This window comes from Lagopus leucura, unplaced genomic scaffold, assembly GCF_019238085.1.
Source record: "Lagopus leucura isolate 7727_CA_CO unplaced genomic scaffold, USGS_WTPT01 Super-Scaffold_100157, whole genome shotgun sequence".
NCBI classification, from domain to species: Eukaryota; Metazoa; Chordata; class Aves; order Galliformes; family Phasianidae; genus Lagopus; species Lagopus leucura.
The window spans coordinates 31,753,409-31,771,709 of NW_024962334.1; the positions used below are offsets into that span (position 1 = coordinate 31,753,409).

Here is an 18,301-nt window from a genome sequence, read left to right on the forward strand (position 1 = left end):
TTCAAAGGTTCCTTGTATCTTCTAGTTTTGTCTGGCATGGCAGATGTGAGGAAAGCCCAGCAGTAAGTCTAGTAGAGGGCCTTCTGCTCAGCTAGTGCAATGCTTCAAGCCTTGCAGAGAAGAGGAACAGTTGGCTCTTGAGCCAAGCATCCCACACTTCTCTCTATACATCTACAAAATTCATTACCGGATATCTTTTCTTAAAAGACACTGGCATACTGTGTTTCTGCTCCAAAAAATTAGCTCAGAATTTGCTCTCTGATTTCATGAATGTATCTGAGGTCTTTAAGCTTGTTACCATGTAGTCCTGTTAATGTAACTGTGTCTTTACTTCAAACTGGGTACAAAACAGAGTATCAGAGCTCCCAGTGTTTCATAGGTTGTGAAACTATGATCTGTGTACAGCATCACTACTGCAGCAGGTCAGATATCACTTCAGTCACGGACTTGCAGAATGGCTTGCATAGGGGGGAGGGGGAACGGCACTTCGGAGCTTTCCCAGTCCCAACCTCCTGCTGTGGGCAGGGCTGACACTATCAGATCAGGCTGCCTGGGGCCTGACCATCCCGGCATTGAGCACCTCTGGGGATGGGATGGGGTGCTCACAGCTTTCTGGATGAGCCAGAGTCTCATCACGCTCTAAGTAAAAAATACCTTCCTAATATCTAACCTAAATCTCACATCTTTCAGTTTAAAGCCACTCTCCCTTGTGCTGTTGCTATCAAACCATGTGAAGAGTCTCTCTCCTGCTTGCAAGCTCCTTTCAAATACTGGAAGGTTGCAATGAGGTTTCCCCAGACCTTTTCCAAGGCCAGCTCACTCAACCTTTTCTCATAGGCTCCAGCCCTCTGATCATCTTCTTCATAGCCCTCTCTGGATCTGTGCCAAAAGCTCCACATCTTTCTTATACCGGGGGTCCCAGGCCTGGATGTAATGCTCCACATGGGGGCCTTATGGGGACAGAATAGGGGGAAATTATCACCTTTCTCACTCTGCTGGCCACCACTCAGTGTCAAGAATCTTCTGCCCACCGTTTACTGACTGCACAAGAACATCAGTTGTGCTGCAGCTGGTTGTAAGTAGTGTATGTCTTAACAGATATATGACTGACACCTTTGAACAGGCTGATAAAACAGTTGGGGTGAAAGGAGAGGGAGGACTAGCTGCAAATTTTCCATCAGTTGGGATGTCCTGTCTCTTATATGTAAGTTGACCACTCACAAAACTCATAGGACTGCCTTACTTCTGAGGCTGTAGTTCTGCAACAAAATATGGCAAAAAATGTGAATCATGCAACAAACATAAAGAGAAATGTTTTCATAGATTATTTTAAATGGCATTTCCTTATCTGCAGTAGGAAAATAGTTGTAATGAAATCATGCACCCATAATTGACACATGAAAAAGCTGAAGGTAGGTTGTTCTTTCAGCTGCTGGTGTAAAAACTGTGATACATAAAAGTAATTTGCTTTCAATTTTATGAAGGAAGCCCTTCTCCTGAACCTGAGAAACTCTGTGCAGTACTAAATCCCAGAATATATGCTAAATGGGAAAACCGGCCGTGTGAGCAGAAAGTTGGCTATATCTGTAAAAAGGAAAACTCCACACTGGGTCCTTCCAGTCTTCAATTAGGTATGTCGAGCAACCAAAAACAAATTTGATAAAGGTATAATTTTGTTGAGTAGATGGGTTAAACATGTTTTATATCTTAAATCAAATATATTTAAATATTGGAGACGTTCCTGGAACTTAGCAACCACATAAACATTTTTAAATTAATGTTAATATTCATTATTCCAGAGGCAATGATCTAGACCATTATTATTGAAGTCTGTGATACTACAGCAGTAGACTCATGCCATCTTCTTGGTGGGATTGCACATGACATATAAAAATGACTAACATCAGCTTCTTACAGACCTCTTTTCTACCATGCTTTTCCCCCTACGTTTTTCTCCTCTGGTGATTTATTTAATGAGGCTTATTACAGAAAATTATATGCAGATAAAATTATTGTGCTGCAGAAGTAATACCTTTGAGAAATGTGTAAAACATCTTAGGATGTGTGTGAAAACGTGTGCTTTTTCAAAATGTTTCCCTGCCTACAAGTGAACATTTAACACAAATGAAGTCCAGTTGTCACTGTCTCACTTACTGTCTTCTTTTATTTAAATAGAGGATATTTTCTTTAAAAGCACAGTGTGCTGTCTAAAATGCCTTATACATTGAAAGAATGAATAGAAATAGTGTTTATTTATAATTGACAAGTTTTCATCCTAATTAATTAGCTGATTTAAAATGTCGCTGTGGCTATTTTACATCATTTAAAAATGTGAAATGTGTTTTTCTTTGGAGAGGATGCAGAACCTGTTAAATGCCCAGAGGGATGGTTGCCCTATGCAGGTCATTGTTACGTGATTCATAGAGAGCCCAAGGCATGGAAAGATGCCTTAATGTCCTGCAATGAGAGCAATGGCAATCTGGCCAGTATCCACAACCCTGAAGAGCATGCCTTCATACTGTCTCAGCTTGGTTACAGTGAGTATTTCTATGGGATGATGTTTGGGAGAAATGGAAAACTATATCATAAATTTTAAAAAGTTTCTTATCTGTTTTATATGAATATTTACACAGAAACTCACAGATACAGAGCTAAGAAAAAAGCCCAAACCACAACAACAAACCCACAGAAACAAGAGGAATCTTTAGCACTTTTATTTTTCATAGTTTTCAGTTTGATTTGCATTTGTTTTTCACAGCATGAGACACTTGAAGGAAATAACATCTCTAGCTCCTGCAGTATTTGCACTGATTGTCTGCCTCAGACACAGTGTAGCTACAGATAGCTTTATCATTAAAAGCCCATTATACTCCAAGGGATCTCATTTCCTGCTGGTATCTCACATTTTGGCTTCTTGGGCAAAGAATGTGCATTAGGTCTTAAAATAAATTCCATTGTTTTTTAATCTAGATGAACTCATATTTCAGCTCATCTCCGTAAAACCTCTCCTATAAGACTGTCATGCTCACGCAGGTGGATTTCTGTTTTTAGAAGCCATAGATGAGCTCTGGCTTGGAATGAATGACTTCAGCACTCAGATGTATTTTGAGTGGAGTGACGAGACTCCTGTGACATATACCAAATGGTTGCCTGGAGAACCAACCCATGCAGTCAATGGGCAAGAAGATTGTGTTGCCATGGCAGGGGAGGTAAAATCATCACACCTGTACTGCCTAATTTTTATTTCTAATCACTTTATGAATGCATTAGATCAGGGAATGGTCAGGGATGTTTGTTCTAAATTGAATTTAAAGTCAAATTTGCGATAATGGGGTGAAGAATGGGATAAATGTTGGTATCTGGTTGAGGTTGGGCGTTAGATGCTACGTGAACCTTAACAGCCTGACAGTGACATTTAACATAACCTCACATTTAAGCAAGAACTTGAAATTCATTCAGAGAACACAGATTTTTATTTTCCCTTTGAAGCAATACTGTTTAAAAAAAAAAAAAAAAAAAAAAAAATTTCAAAGAAAACTGATTCTGCCTGACCATGTTTCACTTCTTCTCGAACTGCATATAGGATGGATATTGGGCGGACAGTGCCTGTGATAGGAAGTTAGGCTACATCTGCAGAAGAGGGCCACTACAGGGAGTTTCAGGAACAATGAAGACTGATCCTGCTTGTACAAAGGTAAGACGAAAACAGATGCAACATCTGCTTAACAAAAATCCATTCTCTTCACATGCTCCATTTGATGCTAAGGTTCCTGCTGAAGTGTGATTGTAAATCAAGATTGTATATTTTCACTATGTTGCCTTATTTTTAACAAAGTTATTTTGACATGTGTGTTAATGAGTCAACCCTGTTATCTGTAAAAACTTCCCATGAAGAAGTCAAGTCATTTTGTGGTTCTGTACATACTTCTTATTTTGTTCTACCATCTGTGGTTATCAAATACATAATAGAGACTGGAAAACGTTTCTCCATGTGATGTAGACCATATTAATGAAGCCAAATCAGCACAGTGAACTTGTATTAACTGATTTTAATTTTAGGATATGTTTTTCATCATACTGCTTTCCTCTGTTTCTTTTATTTCTCCAGTTTACTACTGCTCAATATTTGGTAGCATTTCCCATCACCCTACACAGGGAAGAGCTGATATTCATTGCTGGAACAAGGCAGATGCCAAACACTGAGCACAGATATTATTATTATTATTTTTAACTTTTCTTGGGTGAAGCAAGCACACCTTGAGCTAGTAAGGAAAAGGGAATCAGAATTCAGCTGTAATTTTGAATATTTTATCTTCCAGTAATTTTTCTGCTGCCTCTTCAGTCAGACTTTCTTAGGTGAACTGTTGGGTGAAATTAGTAAATTAGTTTAGTTACAGTTCTTTTAGCCTAGAAACATAAGGAATTTTGAGTGTTTCATTACAAAAGGGTATTCTCTTTGATTCTCAGTAAGGAATATTTTGTTCAACCGTTTCTGTATACTTATTCTCTGCCTCTGACTTTCCCATGAGTTAGAAATAATGATTTACTAGTTGACAAAGAGAGGGATTTATATGCATTAAATCTTTCTGCATGCTCACTAAGCTCAATTATTAAGAGCCTGCTGGGTTTCAAATGATATATTTTTGCATTATTTTATATTAAAAGACATAGATTTAGAGCATACAGTGGAATTCAAGCACTAAAACACATATTTTTTGCAAGTGTACTATCACACATTCTTCTTTACAGGGCTGGACAAGACATGGTTCTTATTGCTATCTAGTTGGACATGCACCCGTAACATTTTCAGAAGCAGTGAAAACCTGTGAAAGGATTGGTAGCTATTTAACAACTGTAGAAGACAGGTATGAAAGATTCTAAAAACTATAGTTGTGATGGAATAATCTTGGCATTTTATAAAATAGTTGAGAACCCTTTTGAGGAAAAAAAAGAAAGTGAAACCAGAAGAAAAGAATGCCCATCTTGGAGAGAAGTACTCAATAAATACAGTATGTCTTTTCTGTTGAAATATGTTATAATTTCATGCTTTCCAGTACTCTGGAAGAAAAGACCATAGTTGCTTCTGTCCCACAAAGAGCAGCTTTTCAATGTAGCTCAGCTTCCAATGTTTTCAGAGCTAACACCTCTGATATTCAATCCAGTATTTCCTTGAAAGATTAAATCTAAAGGAGTCTTTATTCTTTCCAGTCTTGTGTAGTTTAGGATTCTGAGAAAGTGCCAAGGGAGGTTTAATCTTCATCTAACTCATTTCAGGTATGAGCAAGCCTACCTGACCAGCTTTGTTGGTCTGAGCTCTGAGAAGTACTTCTGGATTGGTCTCTCCAACACAGAAGAGCAGGAAATCTTTAAGTGGGAGACTGGTGAAGGCGTTTTCTACACAAATTGGAACTCAGCAATGCCTGGTACTCCTTCATATGTGCAGTCTCTGTAGTTTGTGTTTAAAAGTTGGATCTTAAAAGCCCCAGGCTAAGGAAGAGATATGTACAGCAATTCTTATGCTTTCAAATGCCATCATGGTTAGGCATTCAGTTATACCTTTGCATTCCTGTTCCCAAGATGTCATGCTGTACGCTTTTGCAAGTTTGGAATGGATCTTCCCAGTTTTTCTGCTGCCTTGCCATGTGCTTCCTTCTCTCAGCATCTACAGTCACTCAGGCATGTTTCATCTCACAGAGTGAGAGATATAAAGGAAAAGAGACTTAAAGAATGTGTATGCCTTTTCCCTTCACATTGGCTTTTCAGTAAAGAGGTGTAGGTGCTTCAGACATTCACTGAGACCCCAGATCTTATTCGGGTTTTGACAGTATCTATTCCCCACTGACAACTCTTTCTATCACCCTGCAGCGTTTCCTTTCTGTGATGCTGCTTTTAGCTCTCTCTGGCCTTTAGGGTTGTGAAACTAACTGCAAGTGGCCAGGTTTTGGGCTTTCCTCCTGATACTCCAGATATCTGTCTGACTTAGTCTAGCAAATGAAAATATTTCAGTAGTTGATTCAACAGAGTCATAAATTACAGTAGGATCATTAGAAATATCCTCCAGCTGGTGTCATTTCCAGCTCTGGGATTACTTCTGGGCTCCCCAGGGCTGCTTCCTGGTGACAGGAGTTTAGTCTGCTATGGCAGGGCCTGGAGGCAGCTGGAGCTTGGTGGTGTTCTGCCAGCACCTCTGCGTAAGCACTTCTAGCACCACAGGGTTAGTTTCCTTGTTTCCTTTTAATCATTGCAGCTAGTTCTACTTAATGTGCACTATAAGAACCAATTTTAAAAACAAAATGCAGAATAAGCAGGACAGCTTGGCAGCCAGACATCCTCCTTCTCCCCATGCACAAGCAAGCAGCTTGCTTCTCTCTGACTCTGAATTCAGCACTGTAAGGACTTTCTCAATTGCAACTAATTCTGTGCTACCAGCTCCCTAAAAAGCTCTCTGTTTTTATAACACCTAAACAAATGGCTAATACGTCTGTTTCACTGTTGACGTGGCAGACTTGAGCAGCTGCTGTCTCTGAGGTCTACCTGCCCCTTTCTCTACCTCCCAGCTCATTGAACTCCCTGCTGCAAGTGGCCAGTCTATATATGATGGAAAAATTTCCTCTGCATTTCAGCAGCCTTACACAAATTTCTGCACAGAAGCCAGCATGTAGTAATCAGGCAGCTTTCTTCCCTTCCACCTGGGCATCACGGAGGTGATGCCATCTTTTCTACCTACTGTTCCAACGTTGAGACCATCAGAACTCAATATCTCAAATGCTCTCCCAGTGTTATTGAGCAAGTAATGCAAATCACTAGGACTTCCTGCCAATTATATTTTCCACAATTTACTCTGATGGCAAGTGAATATTAAATACTCAGTTTCTGATGTGGCAGAATTTCACACCTGTTTCTCATAAATAGAAAGAAAAATGCTCTTTTGAATCACTTGCTGTGGTTGTCAGAGTGACTCTTCACAAGTCTTTATAGGGCTATTTTCTGAAATGATTTTTGCTACTGAGGAAATTTGTGTTGTAATACTAAACTCTTTCCCAATTAGCCATTATTTTTAAAACACATCTAGGATGACGTATATGAACATTCTGCCTTTGAAATATTAACTAGAAGTGTCTATGGAATATGACACTGTAGAAATAGTTATTTCCTGGCTCCTCATTGCTTATGAGAGCAAAATCAAACTGAGTGTAAGAGATTAAAATGATAGAATTGAGGAAAAAAAACACATAAGAAACAATAAGTAAGAGACTCTAAGGTTTTCAGCCTCAGGTTGCAAAGAGCTTTTTGCCACTCCAATGTAATCTCTGTTTTTTTCCTTCTATTTTTTAAAACTTGTCTTCATTGTTAACTAAGGAGGAGTTGATACTGTGCAGTGCAGCACTATGCTGGAAGTACCTGAGTTAGCTTCCTGGGAGCCATTGGGGTTGCAGTGTAGCATCACACTTAGATAAAGTGCCTGGGGCTTGACAGTGAAGGACTGTGTAATTGAACTGCAAAGCTTAGACTAATTTGGTCCTTTCAGCTTTGTACTGGCACAGCTGTGCTACTTATGCTACAGAAGGCAATTCACTTAGTTCTTGCTCAGAAATCTCTGCAGTTTTTCAGTTCACAGTTTAGGCATATCCTTAAAGACTTAGGATGGGATTTGTCTTATTAAAGTTAAGCTAAAAAGAAGTTTAATATCTTCTTTATAACAGTGGTCAAGGCTACACAAAGAAAAAAAAAAAAAAAAAAGACAACCAAAACAAAACTACAACAAAACAGTGGGATGAGTTCTCAGAATGTGAACACTTGGGGACCTCACAGGCAGGGAATCTAGAATTTTGGCTAGGCTAAAAGCGTAGAAGCTAAGATTGCCTCTAAGTAATAGACAGAAGTTGCTTTTGATAGAGTCATAGACCATTTTCCCACTGGTTTCAGAAGCAGAGAATGAGGTGTTGAAGATGGCATTTCAAAAGGATGCATGTTCCTTGGTGCTCCTCATCTCTCCTGGGTGACAGGCTGCCAAATGCTTGCTGTGAATGGTGTAGGAAAGAGCTAGCTAGGTGTGGGGAGGTTAATGCACTTAAGCTATAATGCTTTTCAAAGGGGAAAAGCAGTGCTCTTTGTTTTCCTCTTTTTAGAAAGCTTCTCCACTGAGCAGACGCTACAGATAATATTTCAAACAGTCTTTTGTAAATGAATTGCATGAGCTGTAGGAAAAAAAAAAAAAAAAAAAAAGGAAAAAGCAGGGGAACTACTTGAAAATGTATTTTAATTTTCTTTTATATTTCACAAAGGGAAAGAAGTAGGTTGTGTTGCCCTGAGGACTGGAAGTGCAGCTGGACTATGGGATGTTCAGAACTGTGAACTAAAGGCAAAATTTCTCTGCAAAAAAACAGCTGCAAAAATAACTCGTCCACTTGCTCCTGGAAAAAATTCCAATTTCAAATGTCCTTTGGGTTGGAATACAAGTAATAGCACTAATTCTTGCTTCAGAGTAAGTGTTATTTTTTCCTATAATCCTTCTCATGAGACAAAAGAGTTTCTAACTGATAGAAAGTCTAAGCTTCAGAGAATGACACCTCATTGTATGAATGTAGTGAGCTTTTATTCAGACTGCCCAAGGGAATCACTGCAATGATCTCTGTATCAGTGATACTTAGGGTTATCCAAGTAGCGTATTCTTTAATCTGTGTTACGCATGATAATCTTAATGTAATGTTTTCCTATTTTGATTGTACAAGGCAGTCAGTGGACTTGTTTTTATACTTAAAACACAGTTTTCTACTTTAAAATTTATTTACAGACCTTTGTGAGAGAAAAAAATCGTAAGAAAACATGGTTTGAAGCCAGAGATTTCTGCAGAGAAATAGGAGGAGATCTCGCTGCTATTAATAGTGAAGAAGAGCAAAGAGTGATAGAAAACTTAATAACGTAAGTAAAATAAATATTTAATAACCATTTAGTCTTTGAATCCTCTGAAGCACTTATACCTACCTCACTATTACAGACCAAGTACCTCATAGCCCGTCCTTGCAGCTGTTACATACACTTACATCATTGGTTTCAACGCATTAGGTAGTCCTCAAATCCTTCAGTAAGTGTGAGAGCGACAGTTCCATGTGAGCTACGTAACTAAACACAGCTAACATGTCCTTTTCTTCACAACATATCTTTTCATGTTCTAGGAAGAAACTGCCATCATCTCAGCTTTTCTGGATAGGTTTGCAGCGTTTGGATCCTGATGGTGGGCTGTCCTGGAGTGACAGATCCCCGGTGAGAACTCAACATTCCCAGTTTCTTTCAGTTCTGACTCTTTCACTGTTAAAGCTATTTTCATGACTGGCGTGGATGAAAGTTGTATTGAGAATTACCAGGAATGATTGCCTTACCATTGGGTAACCCTAAATCAGTGTTCTTCGTACTCATTTGAAAAGAAAAAGGTTATAAACCACGAGATTAAACCATCACAGCAGTGACAACATGAAGTTCCAGAAAGGAGATAAATAGGTGGTAAGTAGATGAGAATCATCTCTCCTAATATTATGTGGTTGTGGTGATATATTGCCGCATTCCTTTCCCTGCTATTGATTTATAACTTCATTTGATTCCAAACCAGAGCAAAAAGGTTTAATGTGACTGCTGCAGTCCGCTGAATGCTGTGTAAGATGAGAGCTTTTTTTTTTTCCCTTACAAAATGCTATATTGCTTTAATAGTCCACACGGACTGTGCAACCACACAAAGAAAATGAGAGGTTCGTAACTTTGGAGCTACCTCTCTTTTCTTCCAGAGTTCAGCTATTTTCCCTGTTATTGCTATGATTTTTATTCATATCTGTTTCTACTGTAGGTGAGTTACATGAAAACAATTTCTTTTTACGACGCTCCATTAGAAAATTGCGGAGCAATCAGCAAAGAGCATTCCATCTCCTGGATTAACATGCACTGTGAATACAGTCAGGACTGGATTTGTGAAATAAAGGAAGGTAGGATAAATTTTACTCCAAGATCCCTCTAGAAAACCATTTCTGTTGCAGAATTTCATATTTTAGGATAGTGTTATGCAAGTTACGTGCTCAAAGAAAATCTGGTTGATTTATAGGATGTCTGTATGTGGAACAATAGGTCAAAACGTATTCATTCAGAATACAATGCTTCAACTGAAAATTATCAATCTTGTTTTGCCTTATTTTAAAACTTTATGTTATATGATAATTTTTGTTTGTTTGTTTTCCAAAATGTAACTACTGCAACTACAGAGAAATAAGAGAAGAATCTGTTATGGCTTTCTACTGAGTTGCACATTTCAGAACATTTACTTTGGTGGCTGTCTTTAGGCTCCTTCACGCAGTGTGTGAGAAGCAGTGTTCAAAGTGATACCTCTCCATTGCAGACTATTTTTGTGCTTGTTAATTTTTCAAAATAATCTGATTCCCATTTATTCACGTTGTCTCATCTTATGCTTAAAAAGTAGCAGCCATGGATATCTATCTGAAAGAGATGCTATGCAGATGTCTTTGCTAGTTACTTTGCAATTCTTCAACTGAATTATCAGTACAACTATCTCTAAAAGCGTCAATGGTAGTTGTCTATTTTATTAGTTACTATCAGTGTATGAATGGCACCAGTTACAGTCTGAAGAAATCACCATCATTAGTCAGTAGTACATAATGTCATAATGAAGCAGTCCTAATGTTTTGTGCTTGCAGAACTTACGTAATTTTTTCTTTTACATCTTTCAACCAAACATGGAAGTAATTATTTTTTTAAAAGGTGGCAAACCTTTTTTTAACAAAGATTATATGTTGCACAATTAATTTAATGCAATTATAGATACAGAAATACAAATATTATGTTGAACTCCTGTGGGGAAAAAAAAAAAATAAAGATGGCACTTGTCTTATTTTTATAGCTTGGTCTTGCAAGTTTAGATGCATTATTTCGATATTCCACTCAGTGTTATATCTTTTTTCTTTATTGAAATTTTCTTGATAGTTGGTGGCTTTTCAGTCAAATGTGATTCTTCACAAGGTAATGTCACAGAAAAAGTTTTCCCAACAATGAATAGTAAATATATATGCTGTTTTAAGAAGAAATTTGTTTTTAATCTGAATTTCTTGCTCAGATTTGACAACATCTGTATAATCTCTTATTACTGTGCAAAGTATATCAACATCCGAGTGTAGTATTTTCATTCATTTTATTGCAGAAAAATTATGGAACTTTGATTGTCACTAAGATCATTTCTGCTAACTGAACACCTACATTGGTTCAACAATTGGAGAATATTTTACATCTTTTTTTCTTCATTTCATTACAGGAACACTCTTGAAGCCAGAACCTGTCAGCCCTTCTGCCAGTAAGCTCCTGTTTATCTCCTCACACTCAAAGGATGCTGTCATGTAACAACAGCAGTTTTCACAGAGTCTGTGCAGAATGCAGACTCTTCTCCTGTTTTGCAGTGTATGAAGTCACAGAAGATGGCTGGATTATAAAAGAGGACAAACAGTATTTTTTCAGCACAGAAAGTACATCTATGGAAAAAGCCAGAATGTTCTGCAGAAACCACCGTGGAGATCTTGCTATTATTGGAGATAATAATAAAAGAATTTTTTTGTGGAAATACGTAAGAGGAAATTTGATTACAATTTACTATATACAGCATATATATTCTGCTGCATATGCTTGTGAAGTACAGGAAGGCATGCTTGTTGCATAATATTAATATATTTTATCAGCAGTAATTTCAATATTCAGTGAAAAAAATATATAACTAAACGTACAAGGAGCAATGAACAGAAATCTACTTTTTAGCCATGTTCTACATGGTGGTGTTATACAAAGATTTGAGGCTACTGCAAGGGTAGCTCTGACACACCACATCATGGTGCTGCCCTAAACAACTTTTCAAAGAGAGGTTTAGCCTGTTCCAGGTCAGGGATTGAAGAACAATCAAGACCTTCATGAATTAATTTTGCTGCAAAACGTCTCAAAACTAGCCATGTATTTCAAAAGTACTGCTCAGACATCTCCTGGTGGGTAAGTGCCCATGCTAGGGGCACGCCTACTGTTAAATAGCATGGATGTTGGCTCAGACCTCTGCCATAACACTATTTGTTTTATTAATGTCAAAGCTGCCACGCAGCCTACTGTCTGTGTTACACTATTTTAGATGTTTGCTTTTGTGTGGAAAAGGATATGAAATGAATAGTGAACAGACAGCTTGAGATACAGAAATTATACTGCATCTTAAGAAGAAAATAAAGATTTATTTACTGAGTAGAACTAAAATATTTTGTTATTTTCATTTCACAACTCTTGTATCTTTCAAAATCAACTTTGACAGCTTTCATTATACCAGTAAGGCAGTCAAACGTAGTGAAGCAGCAATAAAGTTACAAAACAGAATTGTGTGATTTCTGCTATTTAGTTCAACAAGAGTTCTGTCTGGTGCCTATGCACGATCATTCAAACAAGATGTATTTGTCTCGTTGCATCAATAGCACAAAAATACACTTTTTTTTTTTTCTTTTAGAAAACTAGTAAGTAACAGAAAGTATTAACTGAAAGTACTTTTTTTTTTTTTTTTTTTTTTTTTTAATGTATTTAGATCTTAAAAAATGGCAAACTGCATTCATATCTCATAGGATTAATCCTGAATGCTGACCAACAGTTTAGGTAGGTAAGTGTGCTATATGATCCGTTTAAAAAAACAGAGCAGAAGTTTTGCACAGCCAGAGTTCCTTCTGGATGTATCCTGCAAGGACCTCACAAGCAATATTGGAATTATGTTGAAATGTATGCTCCTGCTGGTTTAACTACAGTGCAAAATCACTGGTTTAAATTATGTTTTAATGCTTCCAATACATAGGTAGCATCTATTAAAAATGAAGATTTTTTTTTTTCTTTTTGATTTGTTATGCATCTCATTATCTAAAATCTTTTAATCTTTTTTAAGTCTAATTACAGACAGACTCAGCTGTAAATACATAAAAATATATATTTTTAGCATAGTTTTTTTTTTTCTGAACTGTTCAATGAACACAGTCTGTTTAACAGCTGCTGTATTACTTTCATGTTTTTCAGATGGATAGATGGAAGTACTTTACGCTATGCACCTTGGGCAGAGGGGGAACCCAACTTTGCTTCTGCTCAAGAACACTGTGTGGTCTTAGATAAAAAATATGGTGAGTTGTGCTTTTTAAGAAAAATATTTCTTTAGTTATTACTCTTCCCCCGTTTATTAAATCTTGCTAACTGTAAATCTTTTTTTCTTTTTTGCCAGTAATTTGGGGAAAAATATATGTAAAACATATGGTCGTTATATCTGATGTTAGTTAAGGGACAATGTTAGCTATAAGAGTGGAGTATATGAAAATGACTTTGTTAGAGAATGCAGGGACAAATCGGTCATTAATTTTTCATCTGTGTGGGCAGTATGTACCATTCAAGCAAAGGGAGAATTGTTCTTTCAAAAAATAATCAGGAAATAGTGAGTAAAAGAATAATATAAATAACCAAGGGCCTAATGAGCATATGAAGTATCACATTCAATTGTTCTTTCACTGAGAAAGTGTTACTTCACATATGCAGGCTTGAGTATAACAATGCTGTTAGTGGGCTTTACTCAGAGGCAAGGGAGTTGCCATGTCTGCCACATCATGTGGGCAGTACTCCCACAGTCACAGCAGGACTAAAGCTCTCCTGCAAGTGGTGATAGGATGTAGTGTCCAGCTGAAATACACTCTGACATTCCTCAGCAGAGTGTTTTCAAAACTACAGTTATATAGAAATACAAAGGTACTTTTCCACAAATTTCAGTCTTTTATGAAATGTCTTATTATCTGTGTTTAAACTTCAGGTTTGTGGAATGATGTTAGCTGTGGTCATTCACATGGCTTTATCTGTGAGAGGCATGGGAGTTTTGTGAATGCCACACTTCCTCCAGCAGCAACTTCACCTCCAGGAGGATGTCCTGAAGACTGGCTTTTATTTAAAAATCAGGTTTGGTAGTGTGCATCTATACACAGTGATACCAGACCTTGGGGAATGTATCTATAGCTATACAGTGGGACCTTTTATCTCTTGACAGTGATTTTTCTGAAGTCATGTTTAAAATTTAACCAGTTAGCTAACTCTTAAAAAATGATGATATTTGTAGTCATATATATTTTTATTATTTTTCAGAAAAGTGGTCATCTAAACTACCATGGAACAAATCTTAATAGTATGTACTTAAAAAAGATGAAACTTAATTCACCTGACAGTCAACATTAGTGTACAGTCAGTCATTTGAGTAGGAGTGAATCAGAAATAATGCTCAATTAGAACATCTTACATGTCAAAAATACTTCTCAAAAAGTGCACTTGATTTCAAATGGAATCCTGGGCTTGGCTTTTTATGTATTTATTGGTAGCACTTCTTTGTCTGATGATGGAGTGTGGCTTTTCCAGCACAGCTAGTTGACACATTAGGTTTTGTGAATTATAAATGTGAGTTATAAATGAAAAGATTTTCTTCTGCCATTCACAGTTCCTTCCAGAACGTTAGGGAATACATTTTAAAGACATGAAAAGTTCTGCCTTGGTTCTAGTGCTAAGTCCCTGCCAGCTCTTTTCTGGTCTGATGGGGTTATTTTCTGCTTTATCAGGTGTCATACATGCTTAAATTCCTTTTGCTGTCAATCTCTGATAACCTAGCTTATTTTTCCCCAGTGTTACAAATTTTTTGGTTCTCAATTTCAATATTGGTATACTGCAAATACAGACTGTATCAGCCTTGGAGGACATCTGGCTACCATACAAAATGAACAAGTACAAGGTATAGTACAATGGCCCTTTAGATAATAGCACTTATTCTGTAAACATTGTTCATTTCCAGAAAAGAAGCACGGCAAGAAGAGAGACAGTACGTCGATATATTTATTTCATAATACATATACTCAATATGGGTTATATGGTCATGGCATCAAACGTTTCTGGAAAAACTGGAGCTGTTTTATGCTGGTCATACTAAGGCTTGCTTGCTCTTTCATTCCATGCAAGCTACTTTACATTATTCATAGAATTTGAATTGGCATAGAATAGCAAATTCCAACCTGGTGCTTGTAGAATTTGACAGAGGGAATGAAGAACCACCCATGGTCTACTTTTGCCATAAATATAAATGACTATATTATTAGACCTCTCAAATGACTGTCTAAATTCTGCAAAGTAATTTAGGAATACATTGTTAAATACACATTTCCATCTGGACTATATTTTTAGGCTTCCATTTGTAGATCCATCAATCAACTCATCCTGAAGTTTGAAATAAATGAACTCCTATGACAAATGGTCAAGTGGCTTTTTCTGTACTACCTTATTTCTAATCTATCCTTATAGTTCTAAGTGCTTTTGTTCATTGAGATGTTTCATAATCAAAGGCTTGGTAAAATTCTGACATAATAAACTTAACAGAATCAAACTGGGTACATTCCTCATGAAAAGCTAATTAAAATATTTTTTCAAGATTTTAATAAAGCATGCAAAATAATTACAGAGCTTGTTTATTACCTGATGTCTTGATTGGTGTTTTGACTGATTACGTGACATGTTCAGTTTCTTTTCTATTGTGGGTTTTTTTTCCCCCTAGCTTTTCTCACTTACCATTTGAAGAATGTTTTATACGATCCCTGGATTGGCTTGAATGATATAATTAGTGAACTCAACTTTGTTTGGGCTGATGGAAGTGCTGTTTCCTATACAAACTGGGCTCCAGATTCCCCAAAAATTTATGAACCTATTTTATTTGACAGCCTCCGTCCAGAAGATGATGGCAATCGGATGCAGGTAAATATTGCTCAGAGTTTACTGTAAGATAAAATGTGGAGAGCAGAACTTCAATTAAACATCTCGGTTTTCCTCAGCTTTTCTCCAGCTTACTCATCTATAAACTGGGATGACCATTACAATGCCTGTTTAAATATACTGATACCTAGCACAAGAGAATGTTATTACTGCAAATTTGCCTAAGAATTTGGGAATATTCTGGGACAAATTGACTAAATGAAGTTTTCTTTTTCAAACTAGTTTGCTCTCTATTTTGGAGAAAATGCAGATATAGCATTCAAATTTTAGAAGCTAGCACACGGGAAACACTTTCACGTGTTTGGTAAATTAAATCACGTTGGAAAATGAAGGAAGAGACCATGCAACAGTTGAATTTTTTTCTATTTCTTCCATATTTAAAATTATAGCTAAACTACTAAGGGCTGACAGATGCCAACTGCTTTCCAAACCAACAAAACACTCTTACTAGGTCTGAAATAAAATGCCATAATGTTGTAAATACAATAGCCTTCCACGTACGCAAACCACCTTCTCCCATTTATTTCCCTATCTTCTTTTCAGAACTTACCCTTCGTTTTCAGTGTGACTACTTTACTTGTGTCCAACCTCCCCTCATTTTATATCTCACTCCCCCAAAGAATCCAGAGAGCTTAATCTTCACCTCAGCTAATTCATTGTGCTTTTGCCCATTTTGCTCTGGTCCCTGTCTGAGGTGTGTAGGAAGACAAACAGGATGCAGCACAACACGTGTCTCAATTTCACTACAGTTCTGATAGTGCTTCAGGGAAACATCCTGAAACAAACAAAACAAAAACCAGAAGGCAGAAAGGTACATTCTAATTCTCTCCTTCACCTTGAACATACTGTTACTCTCTGAGTATCCTTTCCTGCAACTCCCCAGGACAGTGGTCACAGCCCCAAACCTGTCTTGAAGAAACATTTGGACAGCACTCTCATAGCTACGGTTAGAATTTGGAGTGCTCCTGTGTGGAACCAGAATTAGCATGATCCTTCTGGTTCAATTCCAGGGTTTCTTCTCAGGATATTCTATTATTCCATGATTTTCAAAGGAGTGAAATATCACTGAAAAATTGCTGTACTATTGGAAGCAATTGCCCATCTGCTCTACTCCTATTTCATTATCATCTTCTGCTTCTCCAGAGTAAGCTCTGTGGAGCTACCACCACAGAGGAGGCCTGAGATGAGAGAAAAAGAAAAGAGGAAGGTGTTTCTTCAGTTGTAATGCGAGCCCCAGAACTAAAACAAAAAAAGAAAAAGAAGGCATGAAACTTCACATAGCTGTTTTACTTAGTTTTATAACTTCTAATACTAAACTAATATTAATGTGCTGACTGTCATATTCCTTCCCGTTCTCCAACAGTATGACTGTGTTTCTCTGAAGAGAGATTATACTGATATAGGAAAATGGAGTGATGAGCCATGTTATAAATCCAGTGGGTATATATGCCAGAAGAACAGCGGTGAGTTCTGTATCACTAATCCTGGAATTCATAATGACAAAATTAAAATCACTTTTCTTTTTAGCAGAATTTAGATCACACTTATTTTCTCATAGTTGGTTAGTTATAGACAAAATATCAATAAAGCTTAAGAGACCATCTTGCATTACGTTATTACTTGGAAATGTTTTGAAGCAAAGAATTTATAAAAGCAAAATGTTTTTATTTAAAATCATTTAATAGCTAAAAATCTTAAGCATTTTTTTACAGAAGTTCATAATAATCTAGAAATTACTGTAATTGGTAAGTAAATTTTACATGTATCTAAATAAACTTGACAGAGTTGTGAAGATACTAAGCCACAAAGAGAATATTGAAAATGTACAGAGTATGTGTGCTATTTTTGACTCCCTGCTATGTAAAATTCAGTGAATTTACTGATTTGAAGTCCCTAGTGGCTGCAAGTGTATTTATTTAATCTGAAAATTGCACTGTTATTTTGAAGTTATCTGTTACTTATTAAAAAATGAATGAGAACATATTCCATTCAAATTATCACAGAATTACAGAATGGCCAGGGTTGGAAGGGACCTCAAGGATCATGAATCTCCAACCTCCTTGCTACATGCAGGGCCATAAACCTCCACGTTTAATATTAGACCAGGCTGCCCAGAGCCCCATACAATCTGATCTTGAACACCTCAAGGGATGGGGCATCCACAACCTCTCTGGGCAGCCTGTTCCAGCACCTCACCACTCTCTCTGTAAAGAACCTCCCCCTGACATCCAACCTAAATCTCCCCTCCCTCAACTTAAAACCATTTCCCCTTGTCCTGCAGTTATCAACCCTTTCAAAGAGTTGATTCCCCTCCTGTTTTTAGGCTCCCTTTAGGTAACTGAAAGGCTGCAATGAGGTCACCCGGCAGCCTTCTTTTCTCCAGGCTGAACAAGCCCAGCTCCCTCAGCCTGTCTTATTAGCAATTAAAAAAGAATTAAAAAAAAAAAAAAAAAAAAAAAAAAAA

General features: G+C 37.1%; 1 protein-coding gene across 1 annotated transcript in view; it reads left to right on the top strand.

The window, feature by feature from the left end:
* The window catches only part of LOC122189258 (macrophage mannose receptor 1-like), a 38,133-nt gene that overhangs the window by 8,502 nt on the left and 11,330 nt on the right, over positions 1 to 18,301 (top strand). Inside the window, exons 7-24 of the mRNA XM_042888235.1 lie at positions 1,485 to 1,631; positions 2,355 to 2,537; positions 3,052 to 3,209; positions 3,584 to 3,694; positions 4,750 to 4,865; positions 5,275 to 5,423; positions 8,286 to 8,485; positions 8,795 to 8,922; positions 9,177 to 9,264; positions 9,839 to 9,974; positions 11,309 to 11,347; positions 11,451 to 11,614; positions 12,599 to 12,666; positions 13,075 to 13,175; positions 13,850 to 13,992; positions 14,704 to 14,809; positions 15,623 to 15,819; positions 17,201 to 17,299. Coding sequence (XP_042744169.1) covers positions 1,485 to 1,631; positions 2,355 to 2,537; positions 3,052 to 3,209; positions 3,584 to 3,694; positions 4,750 to 4,865; positions 5,275 to 5,423; positions 8,286 to 8,485; positions 8,795 to 8,922; positions 9,177 to 9,264; positions 9,839 to 9,974; positions 11,309 to 11,347; positions 11,451 to 11,614; positions 12,599 to 12,666; positions 13,075 to 13,175; positions 13,850 to 13,992; positions 14,704 to 14,809; positions 15,623 to 15,819; positions 17,201 to 17,299 — 2,333 coding nt within the window. The remainder of the gene's footprint in view (positions 1 to 1,484; positions 1,632 to 2,354; positions 2,538 to 3,051; positions 3,210 to 3,583; positions 3,695 to 4,749; positions 4,866 to 5,274; positions 5,424 to 8,285; positions 8,486 to 8,794; positions 8,923 to 9,176; positions 9,265 to 9,838; positions 9,975 to 11,308; positions 11,348 to 11,450; positions 11,615 to 12,598; positions 12,667 to 13,074; positions 13,176 to 13,849; positions 13,993 to 14,703; positions 14,810 to 15,622; positions 15,820 to 17,200; positions 17,300 to 18,301) is intronic.